This window comes from Schistocerca nitens, chromosome 2 (genome assembly GCF_023898315.1).
Source record: "Schistocerca nitens isolate TAMUIC-IGC-003100 chromosome 2, iqSchNite1.1, whole genome shotgun sequence".
NCBI lineage: Eukaryota > Metazoa > Arthropoda > Insecta > Orthoptera > Acrididae > Schistocerca > Schistocerca nitens.
In genome coordinates, this window is record NC_064615.1 from 570,796,835 (window position 1) to 570,814,070 (window position 17,236).

Here is a 17,236-nt window from a genome sequence, read left to right on the forward strand (position 1 = left end):
TGTTTAAAATTTTTGCAAAGAGTGGATATGTATATTTATGCTGATGTATTTTGGTTGCCATTAATTAACGTTGAAAGTGGTAGAGAGAAACGTAGTATGATATAGAACAGTTTCGTATAATATAGTCAGGGAATCATTAAATTAGCAGTGTAAGTTAACCAAATGTTTGTGTACTTAGCGTAGTTAAAAGTTTGCTTTAAAATACTTAAATTAATAAATAATAGATTCACACTCTTACATAACATTATCTGTGCAATGTAAAACTTCAGAAACAATCAATGAAAATAACTGGTGTCCACGTTACTTGAGGCGACGGCTCGGCAACTATTTCAGAAATTACTGTTTACCAAAAGTGAGTTCCAGGGATAACAAAAAAAATGGGTCTGAGCACTATGGGACTTAGCTTCTGAGGTCATCAGTCCCCTAGAACTTAGAACTACTTAAAGCTAAGTAACCTAAGGACATCACACTCATCCATGTCCGAGGCAGGATTCGAACCTGCGACCGTGGCGGTCGCGCGGTTCCAGACTGTAGCGCCTAGAACCACTGGGCCACCGCGGCCGGCCAGGGACAACACATTATCAGACTGATTAGTACTGTTGCCCCACTAAGTAACATAGTGCAAGCATCACTCTCTTTTTACTCCTTAAAGACATTAGTATACGTAAGAGTGATGTAGTTGCTTCCATAATTACTTAAACTGAAAACACATTAAGTCATTACTGTTTACATCGCTTGTACATGCTGTCGTCTTCGTGTCCAAATGCTAAACCAATTTTTAATTGAAGTAAACATTTTTTAATTCAGCAGTTGTTTTAATTCTCGTTATACACTTGGCTGAAATTACTTTGTGCCGGAGGCCGTCTATTTTTTTTTTTACCACACACGTTTTACGGCACAATTTTTACCGAACTTTTGTACTGCGTTGTAACAGATCGCTGGTTCGATTTCCACTAGAATAACATGTTTTGATTTCAGTGCTTATATCATGAGGGAACGATGCAAAGACCGACCAGCCTCCAATTAGCACACAATAATGGTTAATATAAATCCTGGTAACGGGGTAACATTACAGAGTGGAACTGCGAGTACAGTTCTCCTCTAGTATGTTATATGTGACGAAACGCGTCGGTATTCATTGAATCTTTTCTGTCTGTTCTATTAATCCCACATGGTAAGTGAGGCCGATGAGCAATACATACGAATCTGTGGGACTGCGATTCATAGGACACTTCTTTCATGGGTGAATTATATTTCCTTAATATTTCTTCAATGAATCTCAGAATGCTCTTCCTACAATTTGTGTTATGGGATCATTTCACTTCAAGCATCACCGGTTGACTAGCCCTACAAATTTTACAGTATTTACAATTCCTAGTGATATGTCACCATTAGTGTTCTCGCACAGTAGTGGATGTCTTCTCCTATTTAAGCGCAATACGTAACATTAAATTACGTTCTATTCCATCTGCCAGTTCCTGTACCAACCACTGAGCCCCTACAAGTCTTGTTGCTTTTCTTCTGTCACTGCTGCCTACTCTGACATACGCGCCATCTACGAACAACCTAATGGAGCTTCCGACGTAATCATTTACATAGAGTGTAAAAAAGCTACCTATAAGAAATTGTAGAGTCTTTAGAGGGGAGAAAAAGGAACTCTTTTCTGCGTGACACAAATGTCACAGGCGCACCATTTAGGGGTCCTTGAAAGGTTTGTTGCTGGACATCTCTTGGTTCAACGTTCACCGTTGTTCTGACTGTTTCGCATGTAACATGTTGACACCGGAATCTGATTTGCGACTAAGTTACGTCTTACTTCTAGGGAGCATATGTTTTCATCACTGCTAGCACTGTTTCGTCCCGGGGTAACCAATTATATTATTATTGTCAGTGGCTGAATACACTATAACCGATTTATCTAAAATTACCAGATATATGTGGAGGAACGATGCAACAGTTGAGTAGCATGGTTCTTGTATGCAGAACGATTTGCAGTGAGGACATTATCAAATCGTGTCACATTTCAAAGACTGGATGGCCATCTTCCTTAAAGAAGATCCCTTAAACCTGACGACGGGAAAACGGTACACGTCGTACTGTGCGAATTTTTCACTTTGAGGTAGCTGCATTACAGCGATCTGAGGACATCAGCAACACCAGTAAAGATACATACCCCAGGTACTAAATACCTCCAACCCCAATGTGTGGAGCTTCCTGCATAAGATAAGTATGTATCCATTCAACTGTCAGAAATTGCAACCTATCATCTGACGACGTTTGCCAGAATATGGAACTCTGCCATTGGTGTCTGCACCGAACAGTAGACATCCATGACTTCCAAACCGATGAAGCTGCGTTCACAAGGGAAGAAATATTTAATAGCCACTATAGCTATTTGAGGCAGTTGGAAAATCCTAAGGCAATTCGTGTATTCGAGAGTCACCAGAGATTTTCTTAAATTTGACGACTGGTATTGTTTGCTTTTTCCTATCAGGCTTGATGGAGGAATTTAGCATTTTTTTTCTCTGTGGCGTATTACAAGAAATGTTGGAGAGTTACGCAACGATTATGGTTCCAGCATGCAAGGGGCTTCATCACACTTTGCTGTTAATGTTAGAGGACATTCAGACAATATTGTTTCCAATCACAGAATTTAGAGGCGACTGTCAGTACGGTGTCCACCACTTTTTGCCGACCACGTACTATGGACTTCTTTCAGCGGACGACATGAAACGTTTGAAGCTCGAGACTCCGACTGACACACCACAAGAGCTGGTTGCCTGTTTGGTTGAAGCTGCAGCCAATATTCGTGAAACATCAGGTTGGCACGCAGATACCAGATGTGTACAAGTGGAAACGGATGATATTTCCAGCCACATCTCTACACCAATATCAAACACACTCCATCTCTGAACATGACTAGCGTCAAAATCTTCATGGGCCCCTAATGGGGAAACGAAGCACCTGCGACAGTCTCTCAAAAAATGTGTTTCTTTCGTCTCCTCTAAACACACTAAAATTTTATCTATGTAGTCATGTTACACCCGATATATGTTTGAAACATATCACAGTTCCTTGGGCTACTCCGGAAATTTGTCGATCTTGTTCCCTCAAGAGCGAGTGGTCATGGGCACGTCCGTACATGATAATTCATTAATGCTACCACCATGTTCCACGTCGACCCGTTTTACTGCACTGATACCGTGTAATAGAATGGAACATACGCGGATTACTTCTCTGCCACGCTTACGCCATATGACCGTCAGTTACCAACTCTAAACCATCCATCTTATGCCCGTTTTACGCCATCTACAGCGCTGCAAACTGACCAGTGTGGCGTTTCGAAAGTGTCTAATATTTTTTCCCTGTGAACTTATTTTTTTGGGACTTACAGCTGCCTCACAGAGCACAAACGTATTTGTGTGTATGAAACTTCCTGGCAGAGCAAAACTGTGTGTCAGACCGAGACTCGAACTCGGGACCTTTGCCTTTCGCGGGCAAGTGCTCTACCAACTGAGCTACCCAAGCTCGACTCACGACCCATCATAAAAGCTTTAATTTTGCCAGTAGCTCGTCTCCTACCTTGCTCGGGTAGCTCGTTAGTAGAGCACTTGCCCGCGAAGGCAAAGATGCCGAGTTCGAGTCTCGGTCCAACACACAGTTTTAATCTGCCAGGAAGTTTCAGATCAGCGCACACTCCGCTGCAGAGTGAAATTCTCGTTCTGGTATTAGTGAGTTTTCGTAGTAGATATTCAATGAGTGAGCCAGGCAGACCTGTTCCGGTGAGTTAGAAGGAAAGCTGGTGTCTGCAGGAAATCGCTGGTAGTGCGAAAGGAACGTTACGCAGGGTGAGTCAGGAGGAAAGATACATGCTTTGAATGATGAGAACATTGATTATTCCGAACAAAAAACTTCAAACAAATGCCCTTTTCTTATCCGTATCCGACGTATAGATCTTTGAAAATCACGGGCGTCAGTGGCATGTCCTTCTGCACCAACATTAACATTCGAATACAACCAAAGCCGCATTAGGCCCCGTAGTATTGTCTTTACCGTCCATTTCTATGCGCACTTCTCTTCAATCGTATTTTAAATGTGTGTGCTCCAGTAACGGACCTACGAACGAGCTGAGATCACCACTACAGCAGCTTCTACTAGAGCTGCAAAACGCTTTGCAATTGACGGTGGACTTCTTGAACTTCTTTATTGAGGAAATGTACACAATTAAACAAAATATTATATCAGAACGTTTCATTAGTACTCCTGCATTTGTCCTGTCTCCTTCGTTTTCATTAGTCTCTTCGGAAACTGTTAAGAACAGGACACATGTTAAGAGGATGTTTTTTTTATTCAAGAGTCATTATCATCCCACAAAGCACGTCCCTTTCTTCCTGTCTCACACTGTATACAGGCTGATTCCTGGATGATGTTACAAACTTTCAGAGGAAATGGAAAAGAGTAAATGTATCAATTTCAGGTAAGGAGTCTTGGTCCGGTAACGTCGGAGTGGAAACCTATAAGCGAGAACCGTTCCGGCACTTCTGACAGTGCAATATATACGGGCTATAGGTACTGTTGTTGCTATGATTGTAAGGCAGGCAACTTTCAGAGGTGGTAGTAAGGACGAAAACAAGGGAAAAGGTATGGGCACTAAAATACATGTCTTAAGAGCTATGGGCACTTCCTCAGCAGAAAGAAAGTGTTTCACAGTAGCGAAGAAAAACAAGTGTTCATAGCTCTTATGGTATGGATTTTACTGCTCATGTTCACTAATCTTTCTTTCTGGTTTTTGTTCACACTACCACCATTGAAAGTAATCTATCCTACAACCCTAGCATCAACAGCACCGATACATGTATTCCACGGTCAGAGGTATCAGAATGATTTTCGCTTGTAATTTTCGGCTCGTTTGTTTCCGACCAGGGTCCATTACTTGAAATTAACAGATTTACTCTTCTCCGACACCCCTGAAAGATTGTAACATCACCATGTAATCACCCTGAATCTGTCTACATAAATTGAATTTGAATTCCAGTGTTAAAACTTTGAAGGTTGTTCAAGGGTATTTTCTGAGTATATATCCGTGATCCGGTGGTTCGTTACAGACTAATTACATTTTCGCTGATTTCGTATCCGAATTTACATTTGTATTTTTGTTCAACTGGAAATAACTGCACAACAATGCGTATGAACACTTTGTCTCGTTTGGAAATAAAAAACGTATTCTGTTTACTCGCTGTACCTGCCGTTGACGACGGTAATTTCGAGTTCACTCTTTGCCCTCATGCTTGCATTCAGTACTGGTCGATTCTGCTTTGGGTTTATTTTTTTTTCAGCACTGTTAGTTGTCTTATAACAGATAGACATGGCAGATATGTTTAGTGATGAAGAATTGCGAAAGTTGCAGATATAAAGGAACGATGATGTGGACCCATCGTTGTGGTAACAGCTTCGTGTGTGTCGTGCCACTCTTCTGCTGCATTCAGTCAACATACGAGTAGCATACCACCCAACTCCCAACGCAGTGATTCCAAGACGATGGTACAAACTTTCAGAGTTGATGGAGAAGCGTAAGTGTATCAGTGTAGGGTAAGGGACCTCGGTCCAGAGACGACAGGGTCGCAAATCGCTCTGATACCTCTTCTACTGTAAATTCTTTGTTTTCTATATTTTTGGAGGAGGTAGTATTGGCCAAAACAAGCGAAAGTTGTCTATTATTCGAAAAAGTTATGTATTCCAGTGTAGTCTCACATTTAAGTGAAAATAATTTACTCAGCATGTCACAGTTCGGATTCTGGAAGGGTTACTCGACTGAGAATGCTATCTTCACATTTACCTATCAAATAGTACAAGCCCTAAATAACAAATTATCGCCAGTTGGTATTTTTGAGATCTCTGCAACGCATTTGACTCTGTGGATCATGTCACACTCTTAGAAAAACTCAGGTTTTATGGAATTGAAGGCTATACACACAGCTAGTTTGAATCATACTCAATGAACAGAAAGCAAAAAGTTGTGCTTAATAGCACAAATAATGTTGGGAGGGTGGTAAATTCTAGTGAATGGGGAGTTATCACAAAGGAAGTTCCACAGGGTTCAATTTTAGGACCTCTGCTGTTCCTTGTTCATGTGAATGAACTCCCACTTAACGTTCAGCAAGCGGAACTAGTACTTTTTGCAGATGACACGACTGTTATAATAAATCCTATTCCAGGAAAAGCAGCTGAAGATATTATTAAGGATGTCTTTCAAAGAATTATTAAATGTTTATCAGAATATGGTCTCTCCCTTAATTTTGAAAAAACTCACTACATCCAGTTCTGTACACCGAATAGAGTCATATCGACAATTGATGTAGCATATGAACAGGGCTCAGTTAACAGGGTATATTTCTCCAAATTTTTGGGTGTTCACATTGATGACAACTTGAACTGCAAGAAGCATATTACTGAGCTTCTCAAACAACTAAGTTCAGCTTCCTTCGCTCTTCATATAATCGCTAGTCTTGGTAATAAACAGATCAGCCTCCTAACGTACTTTGCATATTTCCACTCAATAATGTCTTATGGAATAGTTTTCTGGGGTAACTCACCACTTAGACATAAACTATTGATTGCACAAAAGAGAGCAGTGAGAATAATTAGCGGTGTTCACCCAAGGACGTCATGTAGGTACCTTTTCAAGGAGCTAGGTATTTTAACTGCACCATCGGAGCACATAAATTCGCTAATGAAATTCGTTACAAATAATCCATCTCAATTCGCGAAGAACTATGATGTTCATACGAACAACACTAGAGGTAAAAATGACCTTTCCTATCCGTTATTGAAGCTGTCAGTTGCTCAAAATGGAGTACATTATTCAGCAACAAAAGTCTTTGATCATTTGCCCAACAACATAAAATGCCTACCAGGTAGCAGATTGTTGTGTACATAGTTCCGCGTAGTCAGCGCGTACACAACTTTCCAAATAGAGCGCACCCCGCTAAGCACATTCACGCAGGTGCAGCGCTCGTCCGTCTCCGCACTACGAGATGGCGCTGTCTTGGAGACGGACCAAATTCTGCTTCCGCAGATCCACGTGTTAATATGTAATGCAGCCAATGAGATTGATGCTTTTCTCCTCGCGGATCACACTCGCGCAGTGATACCTGAACGCTCGAGGTATTATAACAGACCTCCGATCAGTCAGTCTGCATCAATCTGCCTTTGTCTGCATTAGTCTACAATAGTCTGTACCAGTCTATAGTCAAGTTTCAGTCTGCGCCTAGTAAGATTGTCATATTCCTGTACATAGCCATGAAGATAAATGTGTAGACACTTTGTCAAGTATCAGAGATATATGTGAGAATAAGATAAACGTACCAATACCGTAGGAACTTCAGACTGTCAATTGTAAATAGCATCCAGAAGCAAGTTAAGTAATTTTTATGTTTGTTATTATTTTAATAAATGTGTGTGAAAATTAATCAAGTTCTATTTAAAGTTGGTCACCGTCAATCTGCTACTCTAAGCGTGCAAGTGGCATTTCTATCGTCTGACCTAACGGCAGAAGATAAACACGCCACGATAAGACCACGAGACATATTGTTGACACTCGCCTACTTCGTTAGAGCGACAAGTCAAATAATCTTATGGTGTGTGTACCGAAGGTCTCACAGTACCCACACCACACAGATCAAGTTTTAAATCTAGCTTAAAATCATTTCTTTCGGACAACCTACTCCATGAACGAGTTTCTATTTCAGAAATCGTAAAAAAAAAAAATCTACCTCTAAATGTAGTTGCATGTGTAGAACTAAAAATATCAGTAATATATATATATATATATATATATATATATATATATATATATATATATATATATATATATATATATATATATTGTAATCTGACTTTTTCCACATTATCTCTGTAAAGTAATTGGGAAAATTATCTACGGAACATGACATAACTAAAACTAATAACATGGGTCCTAAAATGTATATATTAAGAGCTATGAGCACTTCACCTCTTCCCAAAATATGGAAAGCAAAGAGATTACAGTAGAACGGGTCCACTATCAGAGGCGTCAGAACGATTTTCGCTTATACACAAATGAGGCAAAACATTATGACGCCCTTTCTTAATAGCTTGTTTGTCGGTCTTTGGAGCGAAATGCATCACTGATTCTGCGTGTCAGGGATCAGACAGCTTATTCGTAGGTTTGTGGAGGTATATGGCATTAGACGTCTTTTCGTAGGTCATGTAATTCGCGTAAATAACAGGCCACTGATCTGCGTACTCGATGATGGCACTCGACAATGATTACATCAGGCGAACTTTGCGCAGAAACATCAACGTAAGTTCATTATAATGCTCCTCAAACTATTGTAGCGTGGTTCTGGCTACGAAACGTGTACAATTATGCTGATGAAAGATGACATCGCCATCAGGGAAGGCATCAAGCATGTAGGGGATGCAGGTGGTTCACAGCTGTCACTGAGTCTTCGATTACTGTCACATGTCCCTGAAAGCGCAGCGGAATGCTTCCCATAGCGTAAGCTGTTCCCGCCAGCCTACGTCCGTGACGTGCTGCACGTTTCGAGCCGCCGTTCACCTCGATAACTGCATTTGTGCAGACGACCATGGACCCAGTGTAGCACAAATGTGATTCAGCCGAAAAATCGACACGTTTCCTTGATCAGCGGTCTAATCCCTAAGATCCCGTGCCCACTGCAGTCATAACTCACGATGTCGAAGGGTCAAAATGTGAACGCGTAGGGGTGGGCTGCTGCAGAGCTCCATGGTCGACAATGTACGAAGAATGGTGTGGTCTGAAATACTTGTGCGTGCAGCAACATTGTGCTCTTTCTGCAGAGATGCCACAAATCACCATGTGTCATACTTTTCAGAGCACACAAGCCTCCGAACCTAACGTTCGGTGAAGAGTCGTGAAAGTCCAACCATTTAGCGCCTATTGGTGGTTTCCTTTTACCTCTTTCCATAAATGCTCGCCACAGTAACACGTGAAAATTCGACCAGCTTCGTCGTTTTAGAGATACTCCTTCACAAGCTCTGCGTAATAATAATCTGCACATTGTGAAAGTCGCTTATCTCAGTGGATCTCCCCATTTTCAGTGCATATCTTCGCTAGGGTGATACCCCGTAAATGTCTGCTCCGCTTACATAAGATTTTTTCCCACGTCACATGCCCGCATCGCCACCAGGCGGCATCCAGCGTCATAGAGGACAGTGGTTATAATAATCAAAATATCCACGGGTGTGCTGCCGGTCTATAGTGTCCAACGGGCACAATATTTCGGCGATCATACATGTCGCCATCATCAGGTGAACTGACGGACTGAGCTCCTGTGAACGTGCCCTCCGCCGTCCGCGCCCCGCGCCACGGTCACGCGGTGGAACAGATTGCGACGGCGTCTGAGATGACGTCGGTGTGATGGCTCTGTCCGCCGTGGTCGTCACAACTATACGTTTGTTCGATGTACTCTTGATTAACCCGATCGCTGGTTCCCAAGCCTTGCTAAGATTATAGCCACAGTCGCGGTTTATGAGGTCGTCATTGGTGCGAATTTCGATGGCCTCTCTAACAACGCTGTCCCAGTATCTCGACCTCTGTACCAGAATCCTCGTGCGGTCATACTCCATGGCGTGATTTTCCGACAAACAATGTTCAGCGACCGCCGACTTGCTCGGATACATCTGTCGAGTGTGCCTCTGGTGTTCACGGCATCGATCCTCGACGGTACGCATCGTCTGACCAATATACGACTTGCCACATTGACACGGAATCTGGTACACGCCGGCCTTCCTCAAACCGAGGTCATCCTTGGCGCTCCCCACCAGTGCACGAGTTTTATTTGGAGGACGGCGGAGGGAGCGCGCCGCGGGCGGAGGGTATTTAAATCGGCCGCCGCCGCGACCGAACCCAGTTCCCTCTGAGCAGCCTTAAGCCGTCGGCACACGGACCGTGCTGTCGAACGTTGACGTTGAGCGTGACAAGTTCAACGTGCTGCAGAACGCTCAGGAACGATGCGACTCGTGCACACGGTACGTGGGCCCCAACGTGGTATACGCGATCGCAACGCACTCCAGCGGCAGTTGAGGGGTGTTTCTAGTTCGTAAATCACACTGTTTACTCAACGGGCGCGCGTAAAATTCCCACATTAGCCCTGTTAAAACGCACATTTCCTCCATCGTCCACGAAAAGGAAAGTTCTATGTCCAATCAATAAGGACACAGGTTTATAAAAGTTCCATTACAAACAGTGCGGTACAAATTTGGAATACTTCTGCGCATAACATAAACATTATTTCATCATTCCCACATTTTAGTAAGACCCCAAGGTCAGTCTTACTTGATCAGTGTTCCTACCCAGTAGCAGAATCTTTGCAACACGTGAATTACGAAGCGAAAAAGAAAAAGGAGCAAAATATCTTTATACAAGTAGCGCAAGCTGTCCTGTAGATTAAGCCAATCGAACAAAGCCACCCCTCAAAAAAAGGTGAACTTATATTTACATAACATCAAATATTATAGTATATACTTATATTAAACTAATAATAAAGTATCAGAACCCAATAAAAAGGCGAATGTTAGGAAAAAAATTTGGAAGTGGCAAGACACGAACCACCGCCCCATCAGAATAACCTGCCAGGCAATGACGCTAGTCACTACGCTACAGCAATAACGTGCTACAAATGTCTAATCATAGTATCTTAGCACATGCAGAAAACCTTAATCGTAGATACGTTACTAATTGAAGTTTAATTATAACAAATTGTACCAAGAACAATGCCTTTTGGGTATATCTTGAGTGTGTCGCTGGCTTCAAATAGCCTACTCTCATAATACGCAAGTTACAACAAATCTTTTGCCACGAATATGATGTTTCTCATTATTTTATTGGAACGAATCACACAGTTAACAACGGGTTTTTTTAGTGATTCTCAATTTGCTGTTGCTCAGAAACGGCATATATACATACAGGTTTGAAATGGATGCCAATATGGCGCCTCACATCTCTGTACTGAAGGGAGACGGCGTATGTGTGACGTAGGTGGCGTTGTGCCATCTCATTGGTCAACGCTCAGACACACGTTCAGAATATCTGACATGCCAAATATTGCTCTGCACGTTCGGAAAGACTCCCGAACGTGCTAATCCACGCTATGACGTCAGAAACTCGGCACGCTCAACGCTCAACGTTCGGATGCACGGTCCGTGTGCCGACGGCTTTAGCGTACGGATCTCCGTGCCGGTACGTTCACAGGAGCTCAGTCCGTCAGTTCACCTGATGATGGCGACATGTATGATCGCCGAAATATTGTGCCCGTTGGACACTATAGACCGGCAGCACACCCGTGGATATTTTGATTATCAAATACGCCGGGAGAAACTCAAGAATCACAGTGGTTATAATGTTTTGGCTTATCAGTGTAACTTTCGTCTCACCAGGAGAACACAGCAAATTCCATAACCCAATTTCCCAGAAACTTCGGTTAGGAAAAGGGGTCAAAATAAGCGGACACGAGTCTCGGCTTATCCGTAGATACTCAATAGCCTTTGAAAAAATGATGGTCACAGTTTTACAAGTATTTTCCACTTATTGTCTGTACCTTTTACCCTGCACAATGGCGATTAGCGTCATGGCTGCTTAATTTTGCGCTCCCTGTTCGAAACCCCATTGTTAGATTTTTCATTTATATACCAACGTCTGTAGAAGCTTCCTACACGAATGTTTTTGTATTGTACATTGATATATAATTGTCCTGCCCCGATAGGCGAGTGGTCAGCGTGACGGATTGTCGTCCTACGGCCCCGGGTTCGATTCCCGGCTGGGTCGGGGATTTTCTCCGCTCAGGGACTGGGTGTTGTGTTGTCTTCATCATCATTTCATCCCCATCCCGGCGCGCAGGTCGCCCAATGTGGCGTGGATTGTAATAAGACCTGCACCAAGGCGGCCGGACATGCCCCGCAAGGGGCCTCCCGGGCATTTACGCCAAACGCTCATTTCCGCTTTCCATATAATTGTCCTTTTCTGTTTTCTAATAGTTTGTCGGATGAATGCGTTAAAAAAAAGAAAAGAATGTGTAATAGTCTTGTGTGAAGTTCCTGTGGTGTAGCTTGATTTACAATCAATTGCAAGCGCCAGTGTTTGGAAGAGTAATCCGTTATGCATGGTTTGCCGCGAAATTATTGACACTGCGCTAAGTCTTCAGCGACAACGTTTGCTTCCCGAGTGATATTCATACAAAAAATGTCACTGTGGCAAACCTGCCCTCGGACGTAGCTCGTAATGTCCGGAACAGATTTGTTTCGCATATTTCTACCATCAGTGTCATCCAGTGGTTTGCAACAAATCTTTCTACAAGAACACTTATGAATAAAGTATAGGAATTAATATAAGGATTGATATAAGAATGAAATATCAGAGTATGAGAATTTAAAAATATTGTAATCCCTCAACATACCATACATACATAAATTATCTAATAAATGTATGACACTCTGAAATCCAATTATAAGTTTACAGTTAAAACCACATCGTTGTATCCCCTAATGTGATAAGAAACTTTCGTGTAATAATTTCCTATGGAGAAGGGTAGATACATGAAAACAGAGGAAATAAAATAAATAAAAACAATAATCGTGTTTGGAAAAGGTGGTACGAAATGTTGAAGCCGTGATGCTAACCACTGTGCCACAATTCGCCCGCAGATATCGCCCGTCAGATAAAGGGCTTATAAAGTACCTAGAAAATTTCAAGGGTCGTTTTTTCGCAAACTGTTGAGTATGTACGGATAAGTCGAAACACTTGTTTGCTTGTTTAGACACCTCTTCCACTAGGGTGATGGCACTTGCCGTGCGTGTTCTCCTCGTTAGTTGTTTCGCGACCACGGTCCATCACCTCAGATAGATACAGCTACTTTCTCCGTCACCACGGAAAGTTTGTATTATCATCACGGAATCGCCCTGTACACTGATACCGTCTGTATTCTGTTTCTGTTCATTCGTGTTGTGACACTGGTCACTTTGTAGGGCTGTTGGATAAATTCTTTTTGTGTAAGGCAATAAACAAACGGATTGCGTGAGAGGAAGACATACAGGGAGGCAGGTGGAGCCAGCAGGCTAGCGGGAGTAGAGGGTTTGCCGGTACTGACCTGGCGTGCAGTGCGCCTCGTCGCTGGCGTCCTTGCAGTCGACGACGCCGTCGCAGACGTAGCCGGGCCGGATGCACTCCCCGTTGTCGCACCGGAACTCCGAGTTCCAGCACGTCCGGTGCGCTGGAACCACAACGGGTACACCACAGGTTAAGGCACACACGGCTGTAGGGTGTAAAACCCCCATTCCTAGTTTAGAGTGTTCTCCCTTATCGTAACATACGAGGGCATTTCGAAAAGTAAAGATACAATGGCTCACGTCAGTTACATCTTATTAACTGGATTATTTGATATTTTTCGACATAGTCACCCCCATTATCCAAACATTTGTTAAGTCGGTGCACAAGCTTTTGTATCCCACAGTCATAGAAGGTTGCCGCCTGTTGTCGGAACCACATTTCAACTTCATCTTTGATATCTTCATCGTCGTGGAATAACTTTCCACCAAGATGTGACTTCAGGGAACGGAAGACATGAAAGTCGCTGGGCGCAAGGTCCGGGCTCTATGGCGGATGGCCCAATACGTCCCATCTGAATTGTTTTTGAGTAGTGCTTTGGTTACGAGAGCTGTGTGAGGCCTACCGTTGTCATGAAGCAAGCGGACTCTACTTGTCAGCATTGCCCTGCGTTTGTTCCGAATTGCCCTTTGAAGACGTTTCAAAGTCTAGCAATATCCAGCAGCATTAATTGTTGTTCCAGGAGGCATAAATTCCAACAGAAGAATGCCTTGTCTGTCCCAAAAAACAGAAGCCATGATTTTCTTCGCCGAAATCAACGTTTTGCATTTCTTGGCTTTTGGTGAATTCGAATGGTGCCATTGCATTGATTGTTGCTTGGATTCAGGTGTATGGTGATAAACCCACGTCTCGTCACCTGTCACAATATGATCAAGGAACTCATCACCTGCTTCAGCATAGCGTGTGAGGAAGTCTAGTGCAAAGCCCATCCTTTTCTTTTTGTGTTCTTCCATTAACAGTTTTGGTTCAAAATGGCTCTGAGCACTATGCAACTTAACTTCTGAGGTCATCAGTCGCCTAGAACTTAGAACTAATTAAACCGAACTAAACTAAGGACATTACACACATCCATGCCCGAGGCAGGATTCGAACCTGCAACCGTAGCGGTCGCTCGGCTCCAGACTGTAGCAGCCAAACCGCACAGCCACTCCGGCCAGCAACAGTTTTGGAACCCAGCGCACACACAATTTCCTGTACCATAACTTGACAGTCACAAGGTAATAAAGAGTTGTCATTGACACGTCCGGTATGATCTGATGCAATTCTTTCAATGTGAGATCTGTATTCACACGAATTGCTTCCTCCATTCTCCGAAGAAAGGCATCAGAGATCACAAATGGCCGACCTGTTCTTTGATCGTCATGACCATCGGTCCTACCTTCAGAGAAATGACACCATTTCGTGGCATTTTGTCTATTCATAATGTTCCCATAAACAGAAACAATTGTGAATATCCGCTGGTCGCTGACTTTTGCACGAAGAGAACATATGACGGAGCGCACTTCGCATTTGGCGGGATTCTGAATCGGCGCAGCCATTTTAAACACGACCTACTCCTACCAGAAGCAATGTTTAACTGCCGAACGACCGTTAGGAGAAAGCAAACGGTTCAAGGTTAACACCACTGTTGCCAACTTGCTCGCCAAAACTCTTCTGTTCCTCTGGCGTACGGTGTATCTTTACTTTCCGAAATACCCTCGTATTTTAGACAGAAACAGTGGTAACGTCAGCTTCTCCAAAACGAAGCGCAAACAGTCTCTCTGCCATCGACATGTTGCGAAACAAGATGCGTAGACATTATTTTATTAAAAAATCTATGTATAGCGACAAACTGTCGCTGGGTGTTGTGTGGTGTTATCTGAAGTTTGCATTTTCTGATATTAAACATTCTATTGACGTGAAGTTGTGATACACTAAACATCCTTGTGCCACAATTCCACAATATGTAATTAGGGGATCAGTAAATCGTGAACGTTAACATACTTTAACGTAACCAAAATACTACAGTGTTCGGAACTTAATCTTTTAACATCAGCCTGGAACCCATCAGAAGCACATGTTATGAAAAAGACTGTGTAATAAATAACATCTGATAATTCCGATGCACAGAAACAATAAACCAATATGTTTTTTTTTTATCCTGGTCTCTTTATTTCTGGTTGGAGAAGTAAAATGTACTTCTTTCAGAACTTGTACAAAATTGAGTAATATGCAAAGATAGTTAACACGCATAGAGAAGACATTACTATGCCGTTTTTGCTGTATTTTCATCATTTCCTCTACTACATTCATGTGTAGCAGGACTCATACACAAAATCAGGAATAAAATTCCAACGTTTTAAATCATATGAGGGACAGTCAAATGAAATCTAGACAGATGGGAGAAAGTTATTAAAATGTTGGTTATTTCAAACACAATCGCCATAGCTGTTAATAAATCTACCCCGCGGTCAGACAAGATGTCAATTCCTTCGTGGAAAAATGTTTGCAGTTGTTTACGGAACTTTAATTTTCGTTCCTGTACTCTTTTTTCCTTCACAAATTCAAAAACAGTGACTTTTAATTGTTAATATCCGTGATGAAACCTTCAGCTGTCATTTATTTTGGACAGTTCGCTACTAGTTTCGGTCAGTAACCACTATTAAGCTTAGCCTAAAAGGAATAAATCAAACCATTAGAGATTACACAGCTTACAGGGAAATATGAGATTAAATACTATTTTACTTACTGGCATAAACGGCAGGAAAGTTATACTATAATTTGAATAAGCCCCCGAAGCGCACCATAGCACATAAAAAATTTCTCACAGTAATAACAATGTACGATAATTTTTGGCAAGAATCAAGTCCACATCGACAGCTAGTAACACACTAACAGATGTAACTACGCCAAACAGTCAAGGATACAGTCAAAGACAATGCGATGTCAGAGACAGACTATACTACATGTTAGCAATTTACTAAAGGGTATATTATAATCGTTGGTGCCAAATAAACTCTGTGCATTATTCAGCTAGATCGTGAAATTCCATATTAACAAATGTAATACAAATATGCCACACTGGCGAGTTTCTAATCTAAAATACATCGTAACTAAAATCAGTAAGCCAAACCACAAGTTCTTTTTGTGCATTTGAATAACTTGCAACACAATAAAACAAGTATTTTCGATAATATGACATTATTACGTAGGGTGGAAAAGGGCTATATTTTGAACGCTCTTGAAGAGATGGAGAATTTTTGTGGCTCAAGATTGCACCCTAATGTGATTCCTAACGAACAAAAAGATTTCAAAACCAAGGGATTCTACAAAAAGTTTGTAAATATCCGACGTAAGTTGTAACGTGATCCCAGTTTTAATCAAGTGGGTACTTGGCAAACTATATGTTAAAATAGATATGTGCCATCTCTGAGTATTAGGCTTTACTTTACTCTCTCCAGTGGGGTACATTTCGTACCCGGTGCAAGTACAATGTTATGAAATACATTCCAGTCATTAAGTGAACTGAAAGGTTGTTTTTTTACACTTCAATAATTGTCTGTTATTTATGGAAAATTATAGGTTGCTTTGTGTTTCTTATGACTCTTGTAAATTATTTTATATGAATTACTCTCTGGTTGTACACGATGTTCCTCCAGACCTCGCTCCTCCTTGGCACACTGGTATTAATGACAACGCAAATATAAATGATAGATATGTCATATTGTAGATTCCTTTACTAACTTTGTAATTTGAGTGCTAGTGTAAACTTTTGTGATACGAGTTGATAAGTTTCACTCAAAGTGAGTGTCCCTATGGAAAATGTATTGCAAATGTGGTTTTTTCGATTTTCTACTGTAATGATGGGAAGTTTGGAGGTTGGTTGGTTAGTTGGTTGATTTGCGGGAGGTGAGCAAACAGCGAGGTCTTCGGTCCCATTGGGTTAGGGAAGGATGAGGAAGGATGTCGGCCATGCCCTTTCAAAGGAACCATCCTGGCATTTGCCTGAAGCAATTTAGGGAAATCATGGAAAACCTAATTCAGGATGGTCAGAAGCGGGTTTGAACCGTAGTCCTC

The 17,236-nt window shown here is 42.1% G+C and overlaps 1 protein-coding gene across 1 annotated transcript in view; it reads right to left on the bottom strand.

Annotated features, from left to right (window-relative positions):
• The window catches only part of LOC126235164 (G-protein coupled receptor GRL101-like), a 412,667-nt gene that overhangs the window by 352,656 nt on the left and 42,775 nt on the right, over positions 1–17,236 (bottom strand). Inside the window, exon 4 of the mRNA XM_049943896.1 lies at positions 13,164–13,286. Within this exon, the coding sequence (XP_049799853.1) occupies positions 13,164–13,286 (123 nt within the window). The remainder of the gene's footprint in view (positions 1–13,163; positions 13,287–17,236) is intronic.